Source organism: Mandrillus leucophaeus, unplaced genomic scaffold, assembly GCF_000951045.1.
Source record: "Mandrillus leucophaeus isolate KB7577 unplaced genomic scaffold, Mleu.le_1.0 Scaffold309, whole genome shotgun sequence".
Lineage (NCBI taxonomy): Eukaryota > Metazoa > Chordata > Mammalia > Primates > Cercopithecidae > Mandrillus > Mandrillus leucophaeus.
In genome coordinates, this window is record NW_012103243.1 from 3561142 (window position 1) to 3584511 (window position 23370).

The 23370-nt window shown below is 35.9% G+C and overlaps 1 protein-coding gene across 2 annotated transcripts in view; it reads left to right on the forward strand.

Annotated features, from left to right (window-relative positions):
• Positions 1-23370, forward strand: part of USH2A (Usher syndrome 2A (autosomal recessive, mild)) — an 813932-nt gene that overhangs the window by 254632 nt on the left and 535930 nt on the right. The window contains exon 21 of one of the 2 annotated variants that reach the window (XM_011987399.1): positions 10238-11780. In XM_011987399.1, coding sequence (XP_011842789.1) covers positions 10238-10482 — 245 coding nt within the window. In that variant the 3' untranslated portion in view covers positions 10483-11780. Of the gene's footprint in view, positions 1-10237; positions 11781-23370 lie in introns of those variants that run through there. The other variant, XM_011987398.1, reaches the window with a different exon arrangement.

The window sequence follows — 23370 nt, forward strand, 5'->3', positions numbered from 1 at the left end:
GAGAGTAATAAAAGTTGACTTGCAACTTTATGGTTCGTTCGGCTCTGTTTTTTCCACTATTAACATTGAAATTTGGAGAGTATATATTATTCCAATGAATTCCAATGGATTTGTGGGAAATTTAACTCTTATGTCTAATAGCTCATATGAGCGCATTATCAGAGATCAAAGGAGACCAGTGACCACTCAAAAATTTTGAAAAAGAGCACCACAAATTAGAAGTAGTAATTAGCCTTTTAGAAGCATTGAATCATGAAAAGATATGTTGCCTCCTTAAATCTCAGTCTCAAAAATCAAAAAGATACTTGTGAAGATTTATCTGTCTGTTTCATTAAAAAGCTTGAGAATTATAATTGGCTCTCTCTTGTTTTAAACATTTTTTCAATTAAATATATGATTAGAATGGGTACATTTCATCCAGAGTACTGCATTGCTGCTTCTTTAGTTTTGATACCTGCGACAAAGTCTGAGAACTGATTTGAGAGAAGTGTTCTCTCAGGAGCGGCTGCATCTCTCTCCATTGCAAAATCTTCAAGCAGTGTTATTGATGGCTTTGGAGTTGCTTCTGGGTGTTTGAAGGTAATGAGTTGATGAACTGGGCCCTCTGAAAATCCTTGTTATACTTTTCTTTAAGATTATCCTTTTAATCTGGGAAAATTTGTGTATTTCCACCCATTGCAAATTGAGTTTAGTTTAAACCCTTCTTATGAGAAATTACTTTAGGAGATCCATTCCTGAAGGGACAATGTGATATTTCCCTTGCCTGTCATAAATTGACCTCCATACTACAAGCTTAGAAGTGTCCATCTCGCATTAAGCAAGTAATTAGTGTGCATTAAATTTTCTTTCTGAATGCAAAGTAAAATGTATAGGCTGTTTGCTGCTGGGTTGAAAACACACCTTGTTTTGCATTCGGGTACGTAAGTCTTTTCCTTGTGAATAGGAGCCAGAGTGATTAAACAAGCACTCTTAATATGTTAATTTATAATTTTAATTACAACAATCTTGTATATATAGTCATTAGTGAATACTAATATAAATATTTTTCTACCTTTTTATTCATAATGCATAAACCAATCACCCAGTTACTTCTCTGAGGTTGCCTGTTTTTGTTTCATAATACAATCTTTGTTCTTAGTTATGAATGCATTTTGTTCATTCCTGTCTTCAATAATCCCTCATTAAGCTAGTCACTTTCTGCTCCATGCTAAAAAGGAAAAATTATCATGCAAATGTGGCATGCCATATTAAAAAGCACATTACCAAACACTTTTGTTGCTGTCCTTCAATTAGTTTCCCTTCTTTGAATTTAATTCCATTTGTTGTTAAACTACTGACTTGATGTATGGACTCATGAATCTGAGGCTGCTGCCAAGAAAGTGGGGAAAAAAAATCAAAGCCTCTTCGAAGAGCTGCAAAGGCGAGCTGAAATGAATTTGCTTCACCTTTGACAAGAACACTTGAACAGCAATGGAATCCTCTGATGATTCAACTGGGCTAATTATCCAATTATTTATTTCAAGAATAAAGGCACCATTTTACAATTAAGGAAGTGTAAAGTAGTCTGAGAAATTTGGTAATGACAGATGACTTAAGCAACTTCTAAGATAAACAGTATCTGTGCAAAACTTGTCCCACCAATTGTTTTCAGGCAGGAGTTCTTGTGTCTTAGCATCAGTGAAATCCTGAGTGCACTGAAGGTTTTTTGTTTGTTTGTTTTGCTCTTTCAACAGAAATTATTTCACACTTGTAACCAACATGTCAAATTTCCATGGCTCTTAAGCAATGTTTAAGTTATATTTCTCTTGATTAAAAGCTTTTGGTTCAAAGCAATACTTTTTAATTGCCTAATGATATAAGTCAGTTCTTAGGAAAGAACCGCACATTTAGGAGTTCATTTGCAATATAACTGAAAAATTCATTGCATGGCAGTAAAACAATTTACTGTTAATTACAAGGAGAAGAATTTGCTGTAGCATGCTCACAGATTGCCATGAATCATGCAGCACTCCTAGAGATTTATAACAGATGTGTAAGTGGGATGAATTAGCAGGGTTTAATAACAGAGACACAAATCATGCAGACTTCAAGGAGCTTTAATTGATATACTAGAATGTGACGGGCATGAATCACTCAGCCATTCAACAGCACTGTAACATATGGTCAGCTCAATATGCCGCATCTTAAATCGGTTGGTGAGTCGTAGGTTGTCCCATATGGTGGAAGCAATATATTTTTCATGATTAAAAAAAATGCATCCATTTTTTAAAGAAATATGATTGCAAAGCATGTTTGTTATTGAACAGTCACATGAATGCCAAACTGCTTTTTTTAAATGCTATTTTTTTTTTTTTAAACATGGCAGCTTCTCAAAATAAACAGGGGCTACTCCTTGTAGTACCAGATCGCTGGAGGCATTATGAGACCAAATCGGTGCTTGCTGGCACACTCGATCCGCAGCAAGCCTATAGAAAAGCACAGCTGATGATTGCTGTGATTGTCAGGGAAATCCTTCAGGCTGGGGCAAAATAAACAAATGAAAGGATGATGTCACTTTCAGAGAAGTTCAGGAATGCCCAGCTCTGTAAATTGAAGAAAATGAGTTGGATGAGAGATCCCTACTTAGTAGGGTAAGAAAGTGGCTGTGATAAATAATACCATGACCCCTAATGTAACAATTGGATGTAACATTTTATACTAACTTCTTAATTAAATGCTCGGTCCTTCAGGGGCATTTTAAAAGAAGCACCGGCTGGTCATCACATAGATGGTAGCACCAATTCCAAGGCATTCTTGAAGAATTCTTTCAGTATCTGCAAACAGGTCCCCTGGTTGGAGACTGGTAACTGGTAGTGCGCAAACATGTTTTTATTGGAACTGGGATCTGGCAGCTTTTGGAAAAGCTTTTGCTGCATTAGTAAATCTGACAGACTTGAAAAAGGAATATTGCAGCCTTAGAACTGTGGCTGCCAGAATTTAATGTCAACAATTAAAATTTATTTTGATCCTTACCTAGTGTTTATTACTGTTTGTATACACAACAGACCTTACTAATACAGAGATGCACTATTAGATGGAATTACCATCTGTTCAGAGGGAAATGCTGGCATCTGTCTTAGACACTAAAACTAAAATGATATTATTTCTAACAAAACAAAATTAACTGCTTTTTACTCACCAACTTTAATTTGTAGTGTGTAGTTATATCCGAGGAAAAGACTTGTTTATGAACTGTATGATGACCTCTGTGGCCAGGTCTATATTTAGATATGCGACTTTACCAGGGGCTCTACTGGCCTTTTTGGCAGGTGGAAATGGCATGTAGAAATCACACTTTCAATACACAATTTTAGCTTTATAATGTGCTATGTATCCTATAAGTCATTAAAACAACACAATCAAACTATGTAAAAATGGACTGAATCAGAGAGATTCTAGTATGCAAAATATTTTGACAGATGTGCCCGAAAAAACTGCAAGGAAAGAAATTAAATAGGCAAATTTCATCAGAACAAAGTTGCTATAGGTCCCACAGTGACACCTTTAGGAAAATACAAACTATCTTTCTTCTCTATTAGACTATTTTAAATTTTCTTCCACATTGACATATATAAAAAATTTATATTCAGTGTCCCCTCCTTTTAATTTACAGTCTAAGTATCCTATTAAAATAGGTCTTTAGCTTTTGGAAGTTAGAGAATTTGGAGGATCAAGGACAATGGTAGTCTTCATACTGATGTTAGATCAGTGATGCTACGTTCTGAGAAGCCAGACTTCTATATATCACAAAATAATAAATTTTGTCACACCAGCATTTAATGCATGTACACAGTGCATTAACTGTAACTGTAGTACATTTATTTGTGCTGGAGGAGACTTGAAAATGATGAAAAAATCAATACTTTGCTGTCAGAGAAGCAAGTGTTACGATGCATTTAAGTAGTTAATTGCATAAGCCCCATAAAAGCTTCAAGTTTGGGTAGCAAGGATGCCATAATTACAGTCCAAGCAACTACCTTTTATTAACGGTGGACTTTAGGGAACGGTGGTTGCTGTCATGATTGCTGCTATATGTGCAGTTTCGAAATAATGGATCCTCTTCTCTCTTCATGTGTAGGATGGTAGTTTTGTGCAAATTATTGTGATTGCCAGAACAATAACTGGTTAAGGTAATGTTTGTTCACCATGTTCACTGAACTTCTCTAAAAGCAGGGTTTGCTAGCTTTTCTTTATGTCACAGAACACATAGACAAATCATATTTGTATGCCATGCTAAAGGAACAAGGTGGCTGAGAGCTGAAGGGGATAAACCAGAGGGGCTCCTGCTGGCTTCCCAGGAGCGAAGAGGATCAGGATGTCTGGCACCCATTCATGGCTTATTAACTTAGAAGTACTGCTTTAAATTATTCAATCAAAGAATTTTGAAACTGGAAGAGGTCCTAGACATAAATCAAGCCTGTCACTCTAACAATTGAAGTAACTGAAGAATAGAGAGACCTAATAATGGATTAACCAATGTTCCATATTGAGGGTCTTAAAGAGCTGATCTAGAGCCTACATTTTCTCCTCGCCAGATCTTCTAGTAATATGCGCTCCTGAAGATGACTTGTCAACAAAGAAGAAAATGGCAAAATATATTTTATTCTTTCTTCCCTGGTCAGATAATAGACAGTCAACAAGGTGGTGTTGAGTCATCCCTGAGAGTTTCTGGTGAAAACTTTTCCTCTTTAGGACACTGATTGGTGAGCAGCTACAGTGGCAAAGCTGCAGCAGAGAAATCATGGCTCATGATCTGAACTTCTTGTTTGTGTCCTGGTCCCAGTGCCCTTCTGCAAGTGTTTTGGCCTAGTAGGGTTTGGCAAATTGCTTTTCCTGGCATAGTTTTGCATTTCTGTGAAAAAGTCAAAATCATTTTCTATTGACAGGATGCTTATTAAGACTGTCTTATGTAGTCTGCTCCCCACCCACCCCTGAAACACAGAAAGACTGTTTATTCTTGAATTCTTGTCATCATCATAGAAAGTTGATGATGTCTTAAGCTGTTGACACAGCCATACAGTCTTCATAGGCCAAAAACAAACAGATTCCTTGAAAACAAATGAACAGATTCCATTTTAAAGACCAGTACCTCAGAAAGAGCTTTGTTCAGCTTTCAGTTCTTATCCTATGGTGCTCAAAATGCCACACTACATAAATTTTGCAAGTCTAAATGTATTCGTTGTGATATACTACTGATTATGTTATAAAGTCATAAATGCTGCGTGAAGAAGAATGCATATTATAACATTTTATAAAAGAATATCTATACATCAAATAGACAAGAAATCAGATTACCCCTATTAAAAATACAAATGCTATTTTAAAAGTAAAAGAATTTTGTACTTTTATCCCAAGAAAAAATAGACACTTTATTCTTAGACATGATGGATAATGAACATTCATTTTAAACTTTGTATATTGTTCTTAGAAATAATGAATATTGAAGATTCATTTTAAACTTTACATTTACAAAACAATTTTCTATGTAAATACAGATAGATTTTGAATATAGATGAATTATATTCCTTAATAACATATAATTTGAAAGATTTGTTCTTGTAATGATAGTGCCTTGTATTTGTATAGAAACTTGTTTTGTAAAACATAAAGCAAATATACATATTGTTGTAGAAGCAATTGTTGTCAACGTATTTCACTGAAAATGTATCCTCATGTTGCAGATGGGAAAGCTGAAGCAGATATGTGTTGAGGGATTTTTCTAAAATCACACAGATTTAGACATTAAAAAGTGAAATATAATTTTTAAAAGTCTACCAAATCCCTTTCATTATTCAGTGTTGTCTCCTAACGAACTGTTTTGTAAATTAACAAATCTTTAAAGATCATATTTATTTTTACCTGTAATTCCTTTCCTTTGAAAATCTGATGAATAATTCATCATTACCCCAATCTCATGGTGATTCTATGTGCGTGTATGTATGTGTGTTTAATGGTTCAGGAGTATCTATTTTTCTTCATATTCTACTTATATGTATGTGACACCAGTCTAGTTTAATTGATTGACAATTTCACTTAATTCCCCCTTCTAGCCTTAGAGGAACTCTGAAAAGAATAACTCTGTAGGATGTTCACCCTTTCAAACAGGCTTAGTTGACTCCTGTATGTGAAACTGTAAAACCCAACTGCTGGAATGTTTTTTGTTTTGTTTTTCTTTTAAGCAAGAGAATAAAAAATGTACTCTAGTTCTATTCATTCTCAGGAATTGACTTGTAAAGGACAGGCCCGTTACTTGGTGGAATAATTCCTCTGGGTATCAAGAGTTGCTCTACTACTTAAAGTTTAAATGGTAAACATTAATTTTAATGGACTCTCAAGAATTTCCCTATTGATTAGAATCACTTGGCCAAATTAAAACAAAAATGTGTGCTCCAATTTTCTATAATTATTATACAAAAACGACAGAGTTGCCAGAATTCCTTTTGTTTAGTTTTGTTTTACTCTTAATCTATATTCCTGATTAAGACGTAATTTTTGGACTATGCTACAGATGGGGGAAGGAATCTGATTTCTGTGGTGGTGCTGAGCTTCAACATTATCTCCATTGAGTTGAGTGGTTGGAGTAGAGATATATCAACTTTCAAACAAATGGGACCTGGAGAAAGGCTGCTTTCAAACAGCAATGAAACTCTTCAGTTTTTAAGATGTATAGGAGGCGTCTTCATTCTTCTTCATTTGGTTAAAATGGGAATCCTATTCTCAACACACCAAATATGTATAATTTGTGATTCTTTATCTACATCTTTGGTGTCCAGTATGGTAGTCATGAATCATATGTAGCTATTTAAATTTAAAATACAGCTAATTAAAATTAAGAAATTTGAAATTCAATTTCTCATTCTCACTAGCTGCATTTCAGATGCTCAATAATCTAATTATAAGGCTAGTGGTTACCGTATTAAACATTACAGACCTAGAACATTTCCTTCACTGGAGAAAGTTCTATTGGATAGTACTGGTCTAGTAGTTTTGGGCTATTGGATATTACTAGACTAGTTTATGAAACTAAAAAGTTCTGGTCTCTGTGTCCCAAAACCCTAGGGAATCTAGCAAATTGCAATTTAAAAATTTTGTAATTGGTTCTTCGTTGCTTCCCTGAGCCCAGGACTGAAAAATATTTGACAACCTTCCTTTCCCAGTTGAGATCATAGCCAAGAATGGCCTGCTAAAATTTTAATACAAATATGTAACTCTAAACTCTGAAGAGAGACTTGGTGGGTGAAGAAATTTCTGAATGACTTAGCCTTTTATTTTGTTTTGGATTATTTTGAAGTGAGATCGTAGCCTGTAGAATGAAATCTTTGAGAGTCTACCATTTAACTGATTTTTAGCAGAAAAAAATGCTAAGAGAAATTATGCATATAATTCACAGATTCATACATATATTAAAATAAAAATATCACATGGGCTGCAGTGGCAGAAAATAACCAGAATTGTTAATTATCTTTCTAACTTGATGAACTTTTTGCTCAGTGCCTTTTCTTTTTTACTAAAAGTTAAAACAGAATCAAAATGAATTGTTTCTCTTTGAAAAGCTGGCCCAAGGTCTAAAAAGTAACAGATAGTAATTGTTCTAAGTTGCTTTATGGTGAATTTCCTTTCATGGTTTAAGGGCTTCAATTCTTATATCCACATCATTTTGATTTATATTTATTGAAACAGGCAATGACTTTGTGTCTGTGTATGGCTGTGTTAACACAGGTGTAAATTAAAAGTCCACAGACATAGTTTGGGCCCTTAATAAATAGGCTCAGTGATTATGACATTTGTTCCTTTCTCTACTTTCACTTTTCAAATCCAGCAGGCACACTTAAAGGGGGAATGAATCTCAGCTCACAAACTCAAGTGTTTAAGGAAAAAAAGAATCAAACCAAAACAGACCTTCATTTTCAATAACTCAGCTGTTAATCTGAACCTCATTTCCAGCAAGTTGTAGGGAAAACCTTAATCTCGGTGACTCCTAGTGTTTCCCAGGAACCTTCAAAGAATTGCCAGTGTCCCACCACCTTTTAAGCATGCTTTTAAGCATGGCAAGGTCCCAATGTATGCAAGGGCGTGAGGCCACTACTACTCCAAGGCTAAGCCCACTCCTGGTGGTGGGGTCACTTCAGGGCCAGGGTGCTCTCTAGGACCAAGAGGCTGACCAAAGTTAGGTGCCTGGACCATTGTGTGTAAACTGCTGAACTCACAGGCTTGTTACTTTGTACTGATGCTCTGTTTAACATTCAGAGTGGTTATTGCTTGTTTGCTTTAATTTAGATCAGTTTTTAAGCTTTAAAAATCAGAAAATTACATACAAAAGGAGCTTTTTGACCATAGAAGATATACAGATGGCAAATACACATAGGAAAGATGTTCTATATCATATGTCGTAAAGGGAAATGCAAATTAAAATAAGATACCACTACATACCCATTAGAATGACCAAAATCTGGAACACTGACAACAAATGCTGACGAGGCTGTACAGTAGCAGGAATGCTCGTTCATTGCTAGTGGGAATGCAAAATGGTACAGCCACTTTGGAAGACAGTGTCTTGCACAACCAAACATGCTCTTACCGTATGATACAGCAATTGCACTTCTTGGTATTTACTCAACAGAATTTAAAACACAAAAGTCTGATATATAATTAGATATATAATTAGATGTGCATATATATGCACATCATAGCAGCTTTATTCACAATTACCAAAACTTGGAAACAACCAGAATATTCATCAGTCGATTAATGAATAAATAAACTATACTACATCCAGACGAGGGAAAATTATTTAGCATTAAATGAGCTATCAAATGATGAAAAGACATGAAGGAAACGTAAATGCATATTATTCAGTGAAAAAAAGTCAGTCTACAAAGGCTACATGCTGTATGATTCCAACTATATGACTTTCTGAAAAAGGCAAAACTATGGAGATGAGTAGTTACCCAGGGTAGGGGGAAGGAGAGATGAATAGGCAGGACACAGAGAATGTTTTGGGTAGTGAAAATTTTCTGTATAATAGAATAATGATGGATTCATGTCATCATACATTTGTCCAAAGCCAGAGAATGTAAACACCATGTGTAAGCCCCAGTGGAAACTATGGACTTCGAATGATAATGATGTGTCAATGCAGATTTATCTACTGTAGCAAATGAACCATTTGGGTGCCGGATGTTGATACTGGAAAAGACTATGCATGAGTGGGGAGATAGGGTAGAACTCTGTATCTTCTTCTCAATTTTTTATGAACATAAAACTGCTCTTAAACAATAGAGTCTATTGGGTATAGTGGCACCTGTCTGTAGTCCCAACTACTTGGGAGGCTGAGACAGGAAGATTGCTTGAGCCCAGGAGTTCCAGGCTGTAGTGAGCTATCATTGTGCCTGTGCATAGCCACTGCACTCCAGCCTGGGCAACAATGTGAGACTCCATCTCTAAAACAAACAAACAAACAAAAAGGTTACCCCTGGCACATTGCCTATGGTGTAGCCATGTTCCACAGGAGCAATCAAAAATAAAAATAATACAAGTCTTTTTAAAAATGACTTTCTGACTTATTTTTACACAAGCACAAAGTTTTGGTAAACCTGTGTTAATATTCCTGCATTACCCATTGGTTGGCATGGATTATGCTTGGCCCCTGTAAATTACAGCACTGAGTTGAAGCCACTTTAAGGCGAGGGCCTCTGCTCTATAGGTTTAGTGCTAGTCATTGGCTGTAGGTTTCACTGCAGGATCCTTTGGCTCCAGGGTGAGGCAGCTTTTACGCAGCCAAGGGAATTTCTACACAGAAGCGGGCAGCCGTGAGCCATCAGAGACCAACAGGCACAGAAACTGGGCCATTGGGGTACCTCCTTGGTAAAGGGACTGTGGTTGGGGCACCACCCAGATTACAGCAGCTACTATAATATATAAGATCTATTATTTAGCTAAAAAGAATAGAGAAGTTATTTTCAAGAAAAAATTTAATTTGAAGTTTTGTGTGAAGTATGTTGGCTATTTAAATTTTGTTTCACTGCTTTTAAGATAAACTCTATCTTTTCAGTTCCTAGAACCATACAGATACTTGAAACCACAACTGATTTGATTTTAAGTGTGATATATACAAGTACATATATGCATATATGTGAATATGTGTGTCTAGAGACAGAAACCAAATTCTTGAATGTAACAAGTGTTTTCTAATATTTAGCACCAGCACAACTGAGGCCTCCTCTAGTTAAAGGAATCAACAGCACAACAATCCATCTTAGGTGGTTTCCACCTGAAGAACTGAATGGACCCTCTCCTATATATCAGCTGGAAAGGAGAGAGTCATCTCTACCAGCTCTGATGACCACGATGATGAAAGGAATCCGTTTCCCAGGAAATGGGTATTGTAAATTTCCCAGCTCCACTCACCCAGTCAATACAGACTTTACTGGTAAGTGTGTTTGACATTGCTTTATTTAGGAGACATGAAGCTCCAAAATGTTTTCTATTATTTTGATATACCTTTACAATGAATTTTTATTATACATACTTAGAGAAATACTAATTCAGCCCTTCGATAACTTTTGCATGATGGTGTCAGCATGTCCATCTTTACAGAATTCTGGGGAAAAAAAAGTAAGTGAAGGAAAGGAAAAAAAAAAAAAAAGATGCAGGTGAAGAAGCAGCCTTATTGGATCAAAGTATATGCTTTGTATTTGTATTTTTGCGAAGTATTTGCCAGGATATGTTTCTTAAAATATTATTCACTGTGTTCTCTGAGCAAATGAGTTTGCAAAATGCCTTCATGCTATTGGAGATTCTCGGTGTGCACAAGGTTACTAAAACTCCAAAAAGCATTGTAAGAATGCTATTTAACTTTGCTTAGCTAATCATGCCTAACAGATATTTGATGTAACATTTTCTTTTTCTTTCTCTCGCTCTTTCTTTCTTCCTTTTTTCACTGTGGCAACTTAATATCTCATGTTCTATGAAGAACATTGTAGGAAAAACTAATCCCAGAGGAAACGTAACTCCTCTAGGCCGGGACTACGGTAAAGCAAGTGAGGCTCTTGCCTCAGTCACAAAATTTAAAGGCACTAGAAAACTCAACATTGATGTAAATATTTTAATGCAATATTTTTAAAAATGAAAATCAATGTGAAAACACTACAAAAATATTATCAAAAGCTTAAATAAAGACAGATTGGACCCTGTACCGGCACAATCCTGCCTCACTGGCCTTACCCTGCTCGTGGCCTTACTAGTACCACAATATTTTGGAAGTCCCATGACCTCTGTGAATTACAGCTTCTAATAGCATGATTTCAGTATAGCCGTAACAAATTCAACTATTTATAATACGTACTTCACTTATCCAATTTTTAAAAAAATTTACGAGGTATAAGATATATATTATTCTGTAAACTCATAAAGATGTTCATTTAATTATCCATGAGAAAGTCATTTTGGAGCAAATAGTCTTTAAAATATTGCATATGTGAAGACAATGAAATGGAATTAGAGCTATAAAAATTTATATTGTTTTATTTTTACCTAAAATAGTAAATAGTTTGCTTTTCGTTGAGGCTGGCTGCGGATGCACCTTTGTAATGAATCATGATTATATTCTAGCTGAGATATATTGAGATTAATGCATGCTTAACTACTCTCCCAGTACGTCAAAATCATCGCAGAGTATTAGAAATTAAATCATTGAGCTAAAATGCTTGACTTCTGCTTTATATTCGTAAAATGGCAAAAAAGAAAAGAAAAAATAGTTAAGGAAAAGGAACACATGAATAATAGTAAAAGTCTTTTCCCAAATGAAAATAGAAACTACTGCCCTGGTCCAATATTTGGCTTGTGATGTGTTTCTTCCAAGAAATAGCATCCATTTCCATTCAACTGGGCATAGCTGCTGCAAGGATGTCAGCTTGGATTTGCAGGCTAGCCAGCAGACAGATTTTTGATGGGATCACCTACTGTTGTTGCAGTGAAAGATAGAGTGGCCCGTCCACCGTTAATAAATTTAGTCATCCTCGCTATCTCCCTTGCCGGCCTTATATACTCTGAGGTGCAAGGGCTAGGGGCAGATGCAGTGTCTGGGAAGTTTTCCAAATTCCTCTTTAAAAAAGTTAGGCTGTAAACACTGGCCTCACTAAGCAGGATCCTTCTGTCTGTAACAAAGCCTCCAGCTGCACAGAAAATGTGCTTGGAGTACACATCATTTGAAGGACAAGGCAGGGAGATCACAATTTTGGCTTGAACTGCTCCCTGGAGCTTTGGTGATTCCTGGAGAGTGAGAAGTTCTTCTGTGTTCAGGCACATTCTGGGGCATTGCTGATGCCCTTTTTAATGGTAGCTTGGCTTTACTTTTAAGACTCCCTTTAACTTTTAATATAACCAGGTATATACTAAATTATTGGTTTGATCCTTTGGCTGACTTGCCAGGTTTGACTGAATAATTTTATTGAGTTGTACCAAAGCCTAACTAAATGTCCCCAATTAATGAGCTAGGACAAGTTTTCAAAACCAACTCAATAACTTTCTGTAAACTTGCACTTTCCTAAATAGAGAGGTAAGCATACAATTAGCATCTTACATTATTCTTACTGATAAATTCTCCTATCCAATCCCTCTGCAACCCTATAAAGTAGCTCTTTTTACCCTTGTAGTGCAGGAGGAAAAGAGGCTCAAGTGAGTGACTTGCCCATTGTGCCACAGCTATTGAATTTCAGGGTTGAAATGTGACCTGGAGCCTTCCAAATTTACAGGCAAGGTCTCTGCTACAGGGTGGAAAGGAACTTTTGTAGCCTGTTCTTTGCAAGTGTTAGAATAGGAAGTATATAAAAGTAAGAAGGAGGGATAGGAGGTGAAATAATTATCACCCAAACATTCCTTCTCTAATACTGCTAAACTTTTTGGATTTGTCTTTCAGTTAGTTTCAGCCTCCAAACAGCAAGTAGTGTTGGCATTATTTATTCATTTATTTGTATCCCCAAAGACATGTAAGGATTTTTTTTTATATAGTGATTAAACCCAGAGTGCTACTAGGAGCTAGGTGTTTAAGATATAAATAACATTATGTGAAATGGGCTGAAGTGCTATGCGTTAAACAGTGCTTTCAACTTATATTCCTTTATATTTCATGCAGTTTTTATATTCTGAGACAAATTTAATGAGCAAATCCTTGAACCCTCTAATATGATGAATTACATTTTTAAAAGTTAATAACTTTAAGATAAACTAAGATGTCCTTTATTTTGAATTATTCAATTCAAAATCTCAAACTTCAACTAAAATGACTTCTGAATAGAAATATCAATTAGTACTCAAAGACAAATATAAGGTTGATGTACATAATTATACATATTTTATATATGAAAAGATAAGTTAGATTGTACCCATCGATGACAGGAATTATAAATGCATTCATAACACATTTCATGGCCATGAGCATTATGTTGAAAGTCTCAGTAAGAAATATCTCATTATTGTAGTACAAGAAAGAGATATCTTATACAACTTAGGCCTCTTTCATATTTGCTTTAAATATTTTTATCTTACACAATAGAAAGAGAATAATTCAAGCATATGAATATATGCCCTAAAATGTTAATATTGTAAATTATCAAACTTAATACTGTAAATAAACTCTGTCAATTTCTACCTTTGGGCAGAATATAGAACCAGCAAAAGTTTTTTAGAGACCTGTTTTTGCTTCTTTTTCTTTTCTGATACAAGTATTCTTTTAAAAATGTAATCTCCAGGAAGAATGTATTATCAGTCATTTACATCATAGTTTAAATTTAAAATAATTAACACTCTGTATATGATTATGAGGACTTCGAAGAAGATTAACTGATAAATTAGTTTCAAATCCAGGCCCCATTATTTATTAGCTAAATGTAATTAGACAACCCATTTAATCTTTTTTGTGCTTCTGTTTCCTTTTCTTTAAAATTAAAATAATTCTACTTACAATATTGGTATCTAGCAGGTAGGTGAGGATTTAAAGTAGATAGGCCACCTAATGAACTTTGCACGGTGTCTACCACAAAGATTATTTAGTACTCATTAAACATTAGCTATTAGTTATTATTCATTTAACAAATATTTATTAATTGCCTACTATGAGACAGGAGATTTCCTGAGCAAGAGTATTCTGCAGTTATAAAATCAACATTCTATTAATTTATTTGCTGTTACACATGCAAAATATGTTTGCTCAAATGTTATATCTGGGGCATGAGTAATATGCAATATTCCATATTAAAATGTGATACTTAATTTTGCTATTGAAAATAGTTAAATTAATTGACCTAGTGGTGAGGACTTGGGCAAACTACTTTTCTGAGTGTTTAATGTTGCTAATCTATTAAATTGAGGATTTTGTTGGGTGATCAATGCTTCTAACCTCTAAAATTCCAATTCTATGAATATAGAATATTTAGGAGGCACCGCAATCCAAAATACAGGCTGTAACTGTGGCATCTGTGAGTTAAAAAGCACCTAGAGTTTAAAATAAATTGTTTTCTATAATATTATGTTTATTAATAAAATTTAAGATTGATATAAATTTACTATTTTTCTCTAATTTAAGAAACTTAGTGATATGGGCAGAATTCAACATAAAATAGATATTCAATTATGGGGTCATATCAGATGTTATAAAGAAGGTAGAAAATTAAAATAGCTTCATGATCTTATAATTGGGCAATGATATAAACAATCATGGTGAAATAGGGACCTGGTTACATGGGGTTAACAATACATTCTTCTTCCAACACAGGAATAGCAAATAGAGTCTCCCCTCGCGTATGCAACTAGAAGGGGATATCACTGTGTCTTTGGAGAGGAAAAAATCATGCTCATTTTTTTTTTCAGGGGTGCAGAGTAAATCTACTTGATTTACACAAAGAATTCAGTTCTTTCCTTGTAATGCTAGTAATCCAAATGGAACCTGGTAAAAACAGCAACTAAAACACTGCTCAGATTGGCATTCCAAAGGTGACCCTCTTTCTCCTTGTCACTTATTTTTTCCTGTTAGTGAAAACAGGTCCATGATCATTTGGGGGAAGATTTGACTATTGTAGTATCCAGATGCCAATCACACCAGCCTTTTAAACTGCCTTTACTGGTGACCCTGCCCAGAAATCAGGAACTGCCTTTGGGGAGATCTTTGTAGCAAACCACTGGGGAGATGAGCACACACATGCACCTGGATATAATTCCCTTTTATTTGTCTTCACGAGAAATGTGATTACTGATGTTGAATATCTTGCAGATGAGAACTCTGTACAGTTTCTTCATAATAATGATGTTCAAGGACACTAAATGATTGTCATACATTTTTGTATCATAGTATTCACTTTCCCAAAAATGGCTGAACTAAAATGCTTTAGAATACAAAATGCAATTAATTACCAAGGGATGAAAAAAGAAATGCAGCCACCAAAAAATCAATATGTTTTAAAAGCATATTTTTTATTTCTTTTGCTCTATAATATTTGTGCCTTATTGTTATTAGTTTTTATTATTTTTAGTGAATTGGGACATTTAAGCACTTCATTAAAAGAAAGCTGATTATAAGCAGTTATAGTGAAGGTGCAAGTAGGGCAAACTTCTTCAGATAGATTAATTAGTAAAAGCATATTAATTCTGACCTTCAACACCCTTGGTGTCCCAGTATTTGTTTTCCTTGGAGTGAGAGCAAGTATTTTGCCAGAAAGCTCTTGAAAAAAAGAAAAAGCAAAACAACTAAACAAAGCCCCAGTTCTTTTCAAGACCGATTTAAATCACAAATTTTACCTAACTTTGATGTTAGTTTTCGGTCCTAGTTATTGAAAAACAAATATAATAATCTACTATGTGTCCTAGAAGTTTAATGAACAGGCAGTAATTATACTAAAAAAGTAAAGGAAAGAGTAAGAACATGGTATGTAGGAGCAAAGTAAAGGAGAAAATTCTCAGGCAGTGACAAAACTCTGCTGTGTTTTCTGATTATGAAACAATCAGAAGAGATGAGAATGTCTAGTTGAGTTAATCAGTTTGGACTGAGGACAAGGACCAAAATGCATATCTTCTTAGAATAACAGAAGTCACACTGATCCATGATAACTAGAGATATGGAGAAGGAAACATCAAGACTCTATATTTTTTATTATATTTAGTAAAGAGGTATAAGTAAGTTCCTAGGAAATGCCTTCAGATGACATTGATGGCATTGACAGATGGGAGAGAACCATTATTTCCCCATTCACCAAATTCATCATCAGGCCAATTTAAGGATGCATGCGTTTTAACCCCTGCCTTTTAAAAGTGACTTATTTTGAAGTACATTCCTATAAGTTTCCCTTTGTTTGAAATATTAATATGAGGTAGCTGGTAAGCTGAGCCAACACTGAAAACAAACTGTTTTTGTTAGCTGTTAGCAGTATTTTAGTTAACTTAAAGCATCTGTTTTTGTCCATCACTGTTAAAATTTTTCAAAATGCATTGTCACCAGATATAAAAATGACACATGTATTCCTATATACTCATGCCACATGCATTAACATATGTTTTCCATGAGGTCTCTGGGTTTTCCACAACCACTCAATGGGTTCTCCTTGCCTGCTGCCTAGACAGAGTCAATTTATCAAGACAGGGGAATTGCAATAGAGAAAGAATTTAATTCACATAGAGCCTGCTGTACTGTACGGGAGACTTGAGTTTTATTATTAGTCAAATCAGTCTCTTGGAGAGTTTGGGAATCAGAGTTTTTAAGAGTAATTTGGCTGGTGGGGGGCAGGGAAGTGGGAGTGCTGATTGTTTGGGTCGGACATGAAATCCTAGGGAGTCAAAGCTATCCTCGGGCTGGGCGCGGTGGCTCAAGCCTGTAATCCCAGCACTTTGGGAGGCCGAGACGGGCGGATCATGAGGTCAGGAGATCGACACCATCCTGGCTAACATGGTGAAACCTCGTCTCTACCAAAAAATACAAAAAACTAGCCGGGCGTGGTAGTGGGCACCTGTAGTCCCAGCTACTCGGGAGGCTGAGGCAGGAGAATGGTGTAAACCTGGGAAGTGGAGCTTGCAGTGAGCTGAGATCCGGCCACTGCACTCCAGCCTGGGTGACAGAGTGAGAGTCCGTCTCAAAAAAAAAACAAAAAACAAAAAACAAAACAAAGCTCTCCTCTTGTGGTGAGTCAGTTCCTGGGTGTGGACCACAAGATCAGATGAGCCAGTTTATCAATCCTGGTGGTGATAGCTGATCCCTGGAGTTAAGGGTCTGCAAAAATATCTCAAGCACAGATCTTAAATTTTCCAATAGTGATGTTATCCCCAGGAGCAATTTGGGGAGTTTCAGAATCTTGCAGCTGGAGGCTGCATGGCTTCTAAACCATCATTCCTAATCTTGTAGCAAATTTTTAGTCATACGAAGGTAGAGAAGTCCCCAGGCAAGAAGGGGCCTATTTAGGGAAAAGGCTGTTACCATGTTTGTTTCAAAACTGAATTATAAACTAATTTTTTTCCCCAAAGTTAGGTCAGCCTTTGCCCAGCAATGAGCAACGACATATTCGAGGTTATAAGTAAGATAGAGTTAGTTAGGCTAGGTCTCTTTCACTGTCATAACTTTCTCAGTTATAACTTTTGCAAAGGCAATTTCATTTCTATATAGTCTCAAATAATACCTGCTCAAATTGTCCAGCGTCTTTTCTGCCAATATGTTGGTATTTTGGAATCTTTTCAAAGACTTCATTGCTTAAAAAAATGGTGCTGCTTGACATTTTGTATCAATATAACACAGATTACTTTTAATTTCCCTTTCATTCAGCTTAAATGGGTAGGAAAAGGAACTTTGAGCAGAAAAAGGATCACAATTGGTCAGCAATGGTAGTGAAACTAGCAGCTTTGAAGATGATTGGTTTTTGATTTAGTAAGATGAGTTATTTTCTGTATGCTTTCTAGAAAAAAATAGTTAAAACATTAAAAAATGTGTAGTTACAGTTATTTTATACCAGTTACAGCACTCTTGAAGAATATAGATTAAGTTTCTTTCTATGCAGATAGAGAGGAATCTGGGAATATCATTGTCAAAATGCCATCTCTTTCAAAACTTGGTTCTAGTGCTCTAAATAAATGTTTCAGAAGATTATGCACTAATGTTATTGGCGGCAAATTCATATGGATCTGCAGCCATCTCAATTTTTGCCTTCTCAGAAGAAAGAATTTGATTGATAGGACATAGACAGATTAAGAGACCAAGGCAAATTTTAGAGCAGGAGTGAAAGTTTATTAAAAAGTTTTAGAGCAGGATTGAAAGGAAATAAAGTATACTTGGAAGAGGGCCAAGTGGGTGACTTGAGAGATGATTTGACCTTTGACTTGGGGTTTTATATGTTGACATGCTTCCAAGGTCTTGCGTCCCTTCTCCCCTGATTCTTCTCTTGGGGTGGGCTGTCCACATGTGCAGTAGCCTACTAGCAATTGGGAGGAGTTGATTGTGCAGTGTGTTTACTGAAGTTATAGGCATGCTCACTTGAGGCATGTTTCCTTACCAGTTAAGTGTTCCCAGAAGGTCATATACTGGTTAAACTCCACCGTTTTCCTCTTAGTGCGCATGCTTGAGCTCACTCACCCAACTCCTGATCTCTCATTGGGAAGCTGCTGATCACCAGTCTCAGGTGTTTCTATCTATAGGGAGACTGCCTTTCCCTGGCACTGGCTGAGACAAATTCTTATTGCTTTAGAGAGACAGTGTAATAACTATCACCTGATGGTTGCCTGACATTTCTGGTGGGGCGTTGAAGGGGGTTGTGCTTCTCTTGCCCTGCCCTTAGTCTAACTACCAAGTGTAACACTAATAGTTTCATTTAAGTGGGGGAAATGTTAAGTAATAATACGCAAACCACATTTAAGGTCTATATATTGAAGGAGGCTCACAAACATAGCCATAGGACATTTGTTTGGAGCTTTGAAAAGGGAGGCTCAGTTCCTTACATTCTCTTGACTGATGAGCCGTTTCCATTTGGAAATTCTTCGACTTTAGTGCAACTTCAAAAGAAAGGCATGAGAAGGAAGGAGAGAGGAAGAAACTCTCAAGCCATCTAACATCATCTCTGGCAATGGTGGCCATATCATTTTCACAAGCAAAGGGTATCCTTGGGGAATATCATAAAGGAAGAATAAGGACTTAAGGGAAACCTGTGGGAATGATTGAATGATCATCCCTCCAGCAGATAATTAAAAATCAATGTAGATGCATTTTTCTCAGCTTCTTCCCTTCATTTTTTTTTTCCTCTCCTGAAACCTGTTCTTCCTTCTGTGTGTACCATCCACAGTGAATATCACTGATTGTCTTAGGCAGAAGCCTTGGAACTCTCCTTGAATTGACACTTGAACTATTCATTCCCTTTCTCCCATTCTATCAATGATTCCTCCTCTGGCCATTCTTCCTCGGATGCATCTCTTGGAATTACCTGCTGGTCCTACAGCTACTGCCTAGTCCAGACCTAGGTTGTGGGCTTCTCTGCCAACAGTTTCAGTCTTCTCCAGGCTGTTATTCAAACTAATGATTTTTATTGACATTCTCTTGTGTAAAACCTTTTAATGGTTTCCCAGTGAGAGATGCCCTGCACAAACTCTTTTCTGCTTACCTGCTTTCTACCCATATACCTCCTCATCTCTCCAGCCATGGACTGGTTTATTCTCCAGCTCTAGACCATTTTTTAGTCCTAGTACTTGAATGTAGCACACTCTCGGATGCCCATCTTTTTGAACATATTGATACCTTTGCCTGGTATGCTCTCATCTATTTGCAAGTACGTCGCTTTCCTTTCACCTGGCTAATTGCTACTCATCGTGAAAGGGTTAGCTTAGCTGTTCCCCTAAATAAACTTCCAGCAACACCAGCCTCCTCCCATGCCAAATCTGGGTTGAGGACCTCTCTTATGTACTACTATAGAAACCAATAGTTACTCTATTTTAGCTCTTACCACACTCTACTAAAACTGGTTGTTCAGGGAGCTAAGCTATGAGGACACAAAGGCATAACGATGATACAATGGACTTTGGGGACATGGGGGAAAGTGTGGGATCGGATGAGGGATAAAGAAACTACCCATTGGGTACAGTGTACACTGCTCAGGTGATAGGTGTACCAAAATCTCAGAAATCAACACTAAAGAACGTATTCATATAACCAAATAATGCCTGTTCCCAAAAAACCTATTGAATAAAAACAGCTGGTTGTTTGCTTATCTATGTTTCATGTAGACTGAAATTATGACTATCTTTTTCATGCTTATAACATTTGCATCTTGCACAGCATAAGACATTTACCAGATACTCAATAAATATTTATTAACTAAATGAGTGATAGAAAAGAGGGAAATCCAAAAGATGGATCACTTAGCTATAAGAATTATTTAATGGTGAAATTCATTATGCATTTGAATATAGTTCACATTTTTAAGTCTACATTTTTGAAAGTATTGATGGGTTAGAGTGATAACTCAATTTATTTAGTCTCTATTGGCCTTAGATGTATAAGAAAGTATATTTTAAACTGTATAGTACCAGAAACAAAAAGAAATTTCTTGTTAATGGTCCTCAGTTATTGGCAAAGTTACTGGTACACCAGTTGTTAGAGCTAGAATGTTCTTTCCGAAGTTGTTTTCTGCCCCACCATAGCTACCACATTGTGTTGCTGAAAACTAGGTGGTTGCACATCTCTTAGATACATGATCTCCTTAGGCTTATTAAATTTTGAGGTTAATGAATATTTTGACACTTTTACCTATACATATCATTAGGGCTTATTGCAATAGGTTTAAGATGACAGTCATAATAAACATACACAGTACAATAAAAAGCACTTTTAATCTTGAAAGTGCTTTATAAACAACAGTGATCAATGCTATGGATGGATTAACAGCATCATACTGATTGAATTCTATTTCAAGGGCAATGGAGGTATTGATGTTGGCAATCTAGTTCAGAAAGTGGCAATGGCTGTAGTAAATAGTGCAGGTTCTGGAGTCAGACTCCCGAAGTTTCAAATCTGGCTCCCCAACATGCTGGTGGGCAACTTTGCACAAGTCATTCCCTCAGTGTGAATCTCAGTTTCTTCATCTGTTAAATGGCAGGTTGTAAGGTTTCAATGCAGGAATCACTGTAAAGGGTTAGTTCACAGTATCTTAGTATTGTGTATGTATTTATGACCAGCATTCTGTAATTCTGGACTTCAATCATGTGCGTTTCCATTGCATACATATATTTTATGTCCCTAAGCCACATAAATCTTGATGATACCTCTTTATGACCTCTCTCTAGTACACGGTACTCTGATCATTCACTTTATTTTATTTGTTCTGTGAAACTCTGACCTTTGTTTTTTGTTGTCATTGTTACCTTTCTTCTTCCTCTAGAAGCATACATGATCTGCATCTCATTTCTCCACATCTATTTAAACAGCCAACTTTAAATGTTATGTGTACTTACAAACCTAACTCTATTTTTTCCCCATCTCCACAATCAGTCTTCTCGAAACTATGTGTCATTTTCTCATGGATGAATCACTCCTCAATCTACTGTCATTTGGATTCTTTTCTTCCACTTCTTTATTGGAAATACTTTCTTCCAGATTATCGACAGTTTTCAAGTCAGTGAAATTTCCTTAATCCTCACCCTATGTGCCAATAAATAATATTGGTGCCACTTTGTCCGTTTAAAAAATAGGAAGAAACTAAATATTTCTCACTAGGTTTCTCCTTCTATTTTCCCTAAACTGTGTTTCAAGCTTTGATACTGCTTTCTATATCCCCCTTTACATGGAAGAGTTTAATCATTCATTTGGTTCGTATGCAGTATTTTCCCTATTTCACTCCACTAGCTGATGTTATGATTGCTGTTGTAAAAAGGATGTTGAGCAACACAAGTATGATTCCTAACCTTAGGGAGCTTAAAGTCTTGCAGTGAAATCATGCATCAAACATGTAATTAAGTAATTACAAGTGACTTCTGTCTTCAGCTATGAGGCATATAAAAAAATCTTCCTGCTGAGAAAAGAGATAGAAGCTGGACAGAATTTCTTAAAACTATGGTTAAAGACATAAGTGAGTAACAAAGGCTTCTAGGACTTGTGGGATCAAGATCCCAGATATAAGAAAAAACATGTAGGTGAGCCTTTTAAATTATCTTTGTTTTTTTTTTTCTTTTTTCCTTCTGTTTTGTTTGTTAATTCCTCTATTGCATAGTCTTAGGGGGAAAAAAAAGACAGGCAAAAAATTAGACTCTGGGTGGGGTCCTGGTATACATGCTAGGTTTTCAATTGAAATCCTATTAGAGCAAATCATAAATAGGCTTTTCTTCCTCAGATAAAGCCTCAATTCATCTTAACTATTAATGATACTAATGAGATAAAAGTTATTTTTTGCCAAAAATATTTAGATATGATGTGAAAGGAGATCACATCAACCAGAGTCCCAGAGTGTACAATTTTTTCCTACACAATGTCAGGCATTCAATAAAAAATTAACAGGCATGCCAGAAAATAGGGTCAAATAACCAAAAGATAAGATAAATAAAACAAAAAATAGAAACATATCCTCAAGTAATTCAGCTATATAGAAATACATGTTTGCATACCCATATAGGCATATGCACACATACACATACAGGTATATATGCATATATCCAGACACAGACTTTAAAATAACTATAATTAATATTAGCAACAAAATCAGTGAAAATGTTCAGAATTTAAGCAGCAAATGGGAATATATTAGAATAGGAATTATAGAGCTAAGTAACAGCTGAAGTTAGAATCTCAGTAGATAAAATACCAATTCCATCACTGATAAAGTAAATAGTTTCATTCTTAATATCATATGCAACAATGTAAGTTGGGAGCAAAATATATTTAAAACACCTATTTGTAGCCATTTTATGGCAACAGTGCAGAGGTACTATGCTTAAGTGAAGAAAAGCAAATGAATTGAGTTGCACACACCTGGAATTACTGAGCACAAGCAGAGGCATTAGTATATCTGGTAAAGGAATAAAAACCGGAATTCGAGGCTACAAAGGTAGCTCAGATTTGGAGGGTAGGTGCCCAGAGAGAAGAATGATGCTGAAAAATAATCCAAAAATTCTGTGTAACAATTCTTTTTTTGGTCCTTGGCCAACATTTAGAATAATCCTATGAGAAACATAGCAGAGAAGACCTGCTTGGTAGCTGGAGCTAAGCAGAGATTTCAGAGGTAACATAGAGCTAAGGATACACACATGGAGTTTAGACTTAACCAGAGTAGAGAAACCTTGGTGAACACTCTGAGCTTTCACTCAACTCTCCAAAAGTCCGTCCTT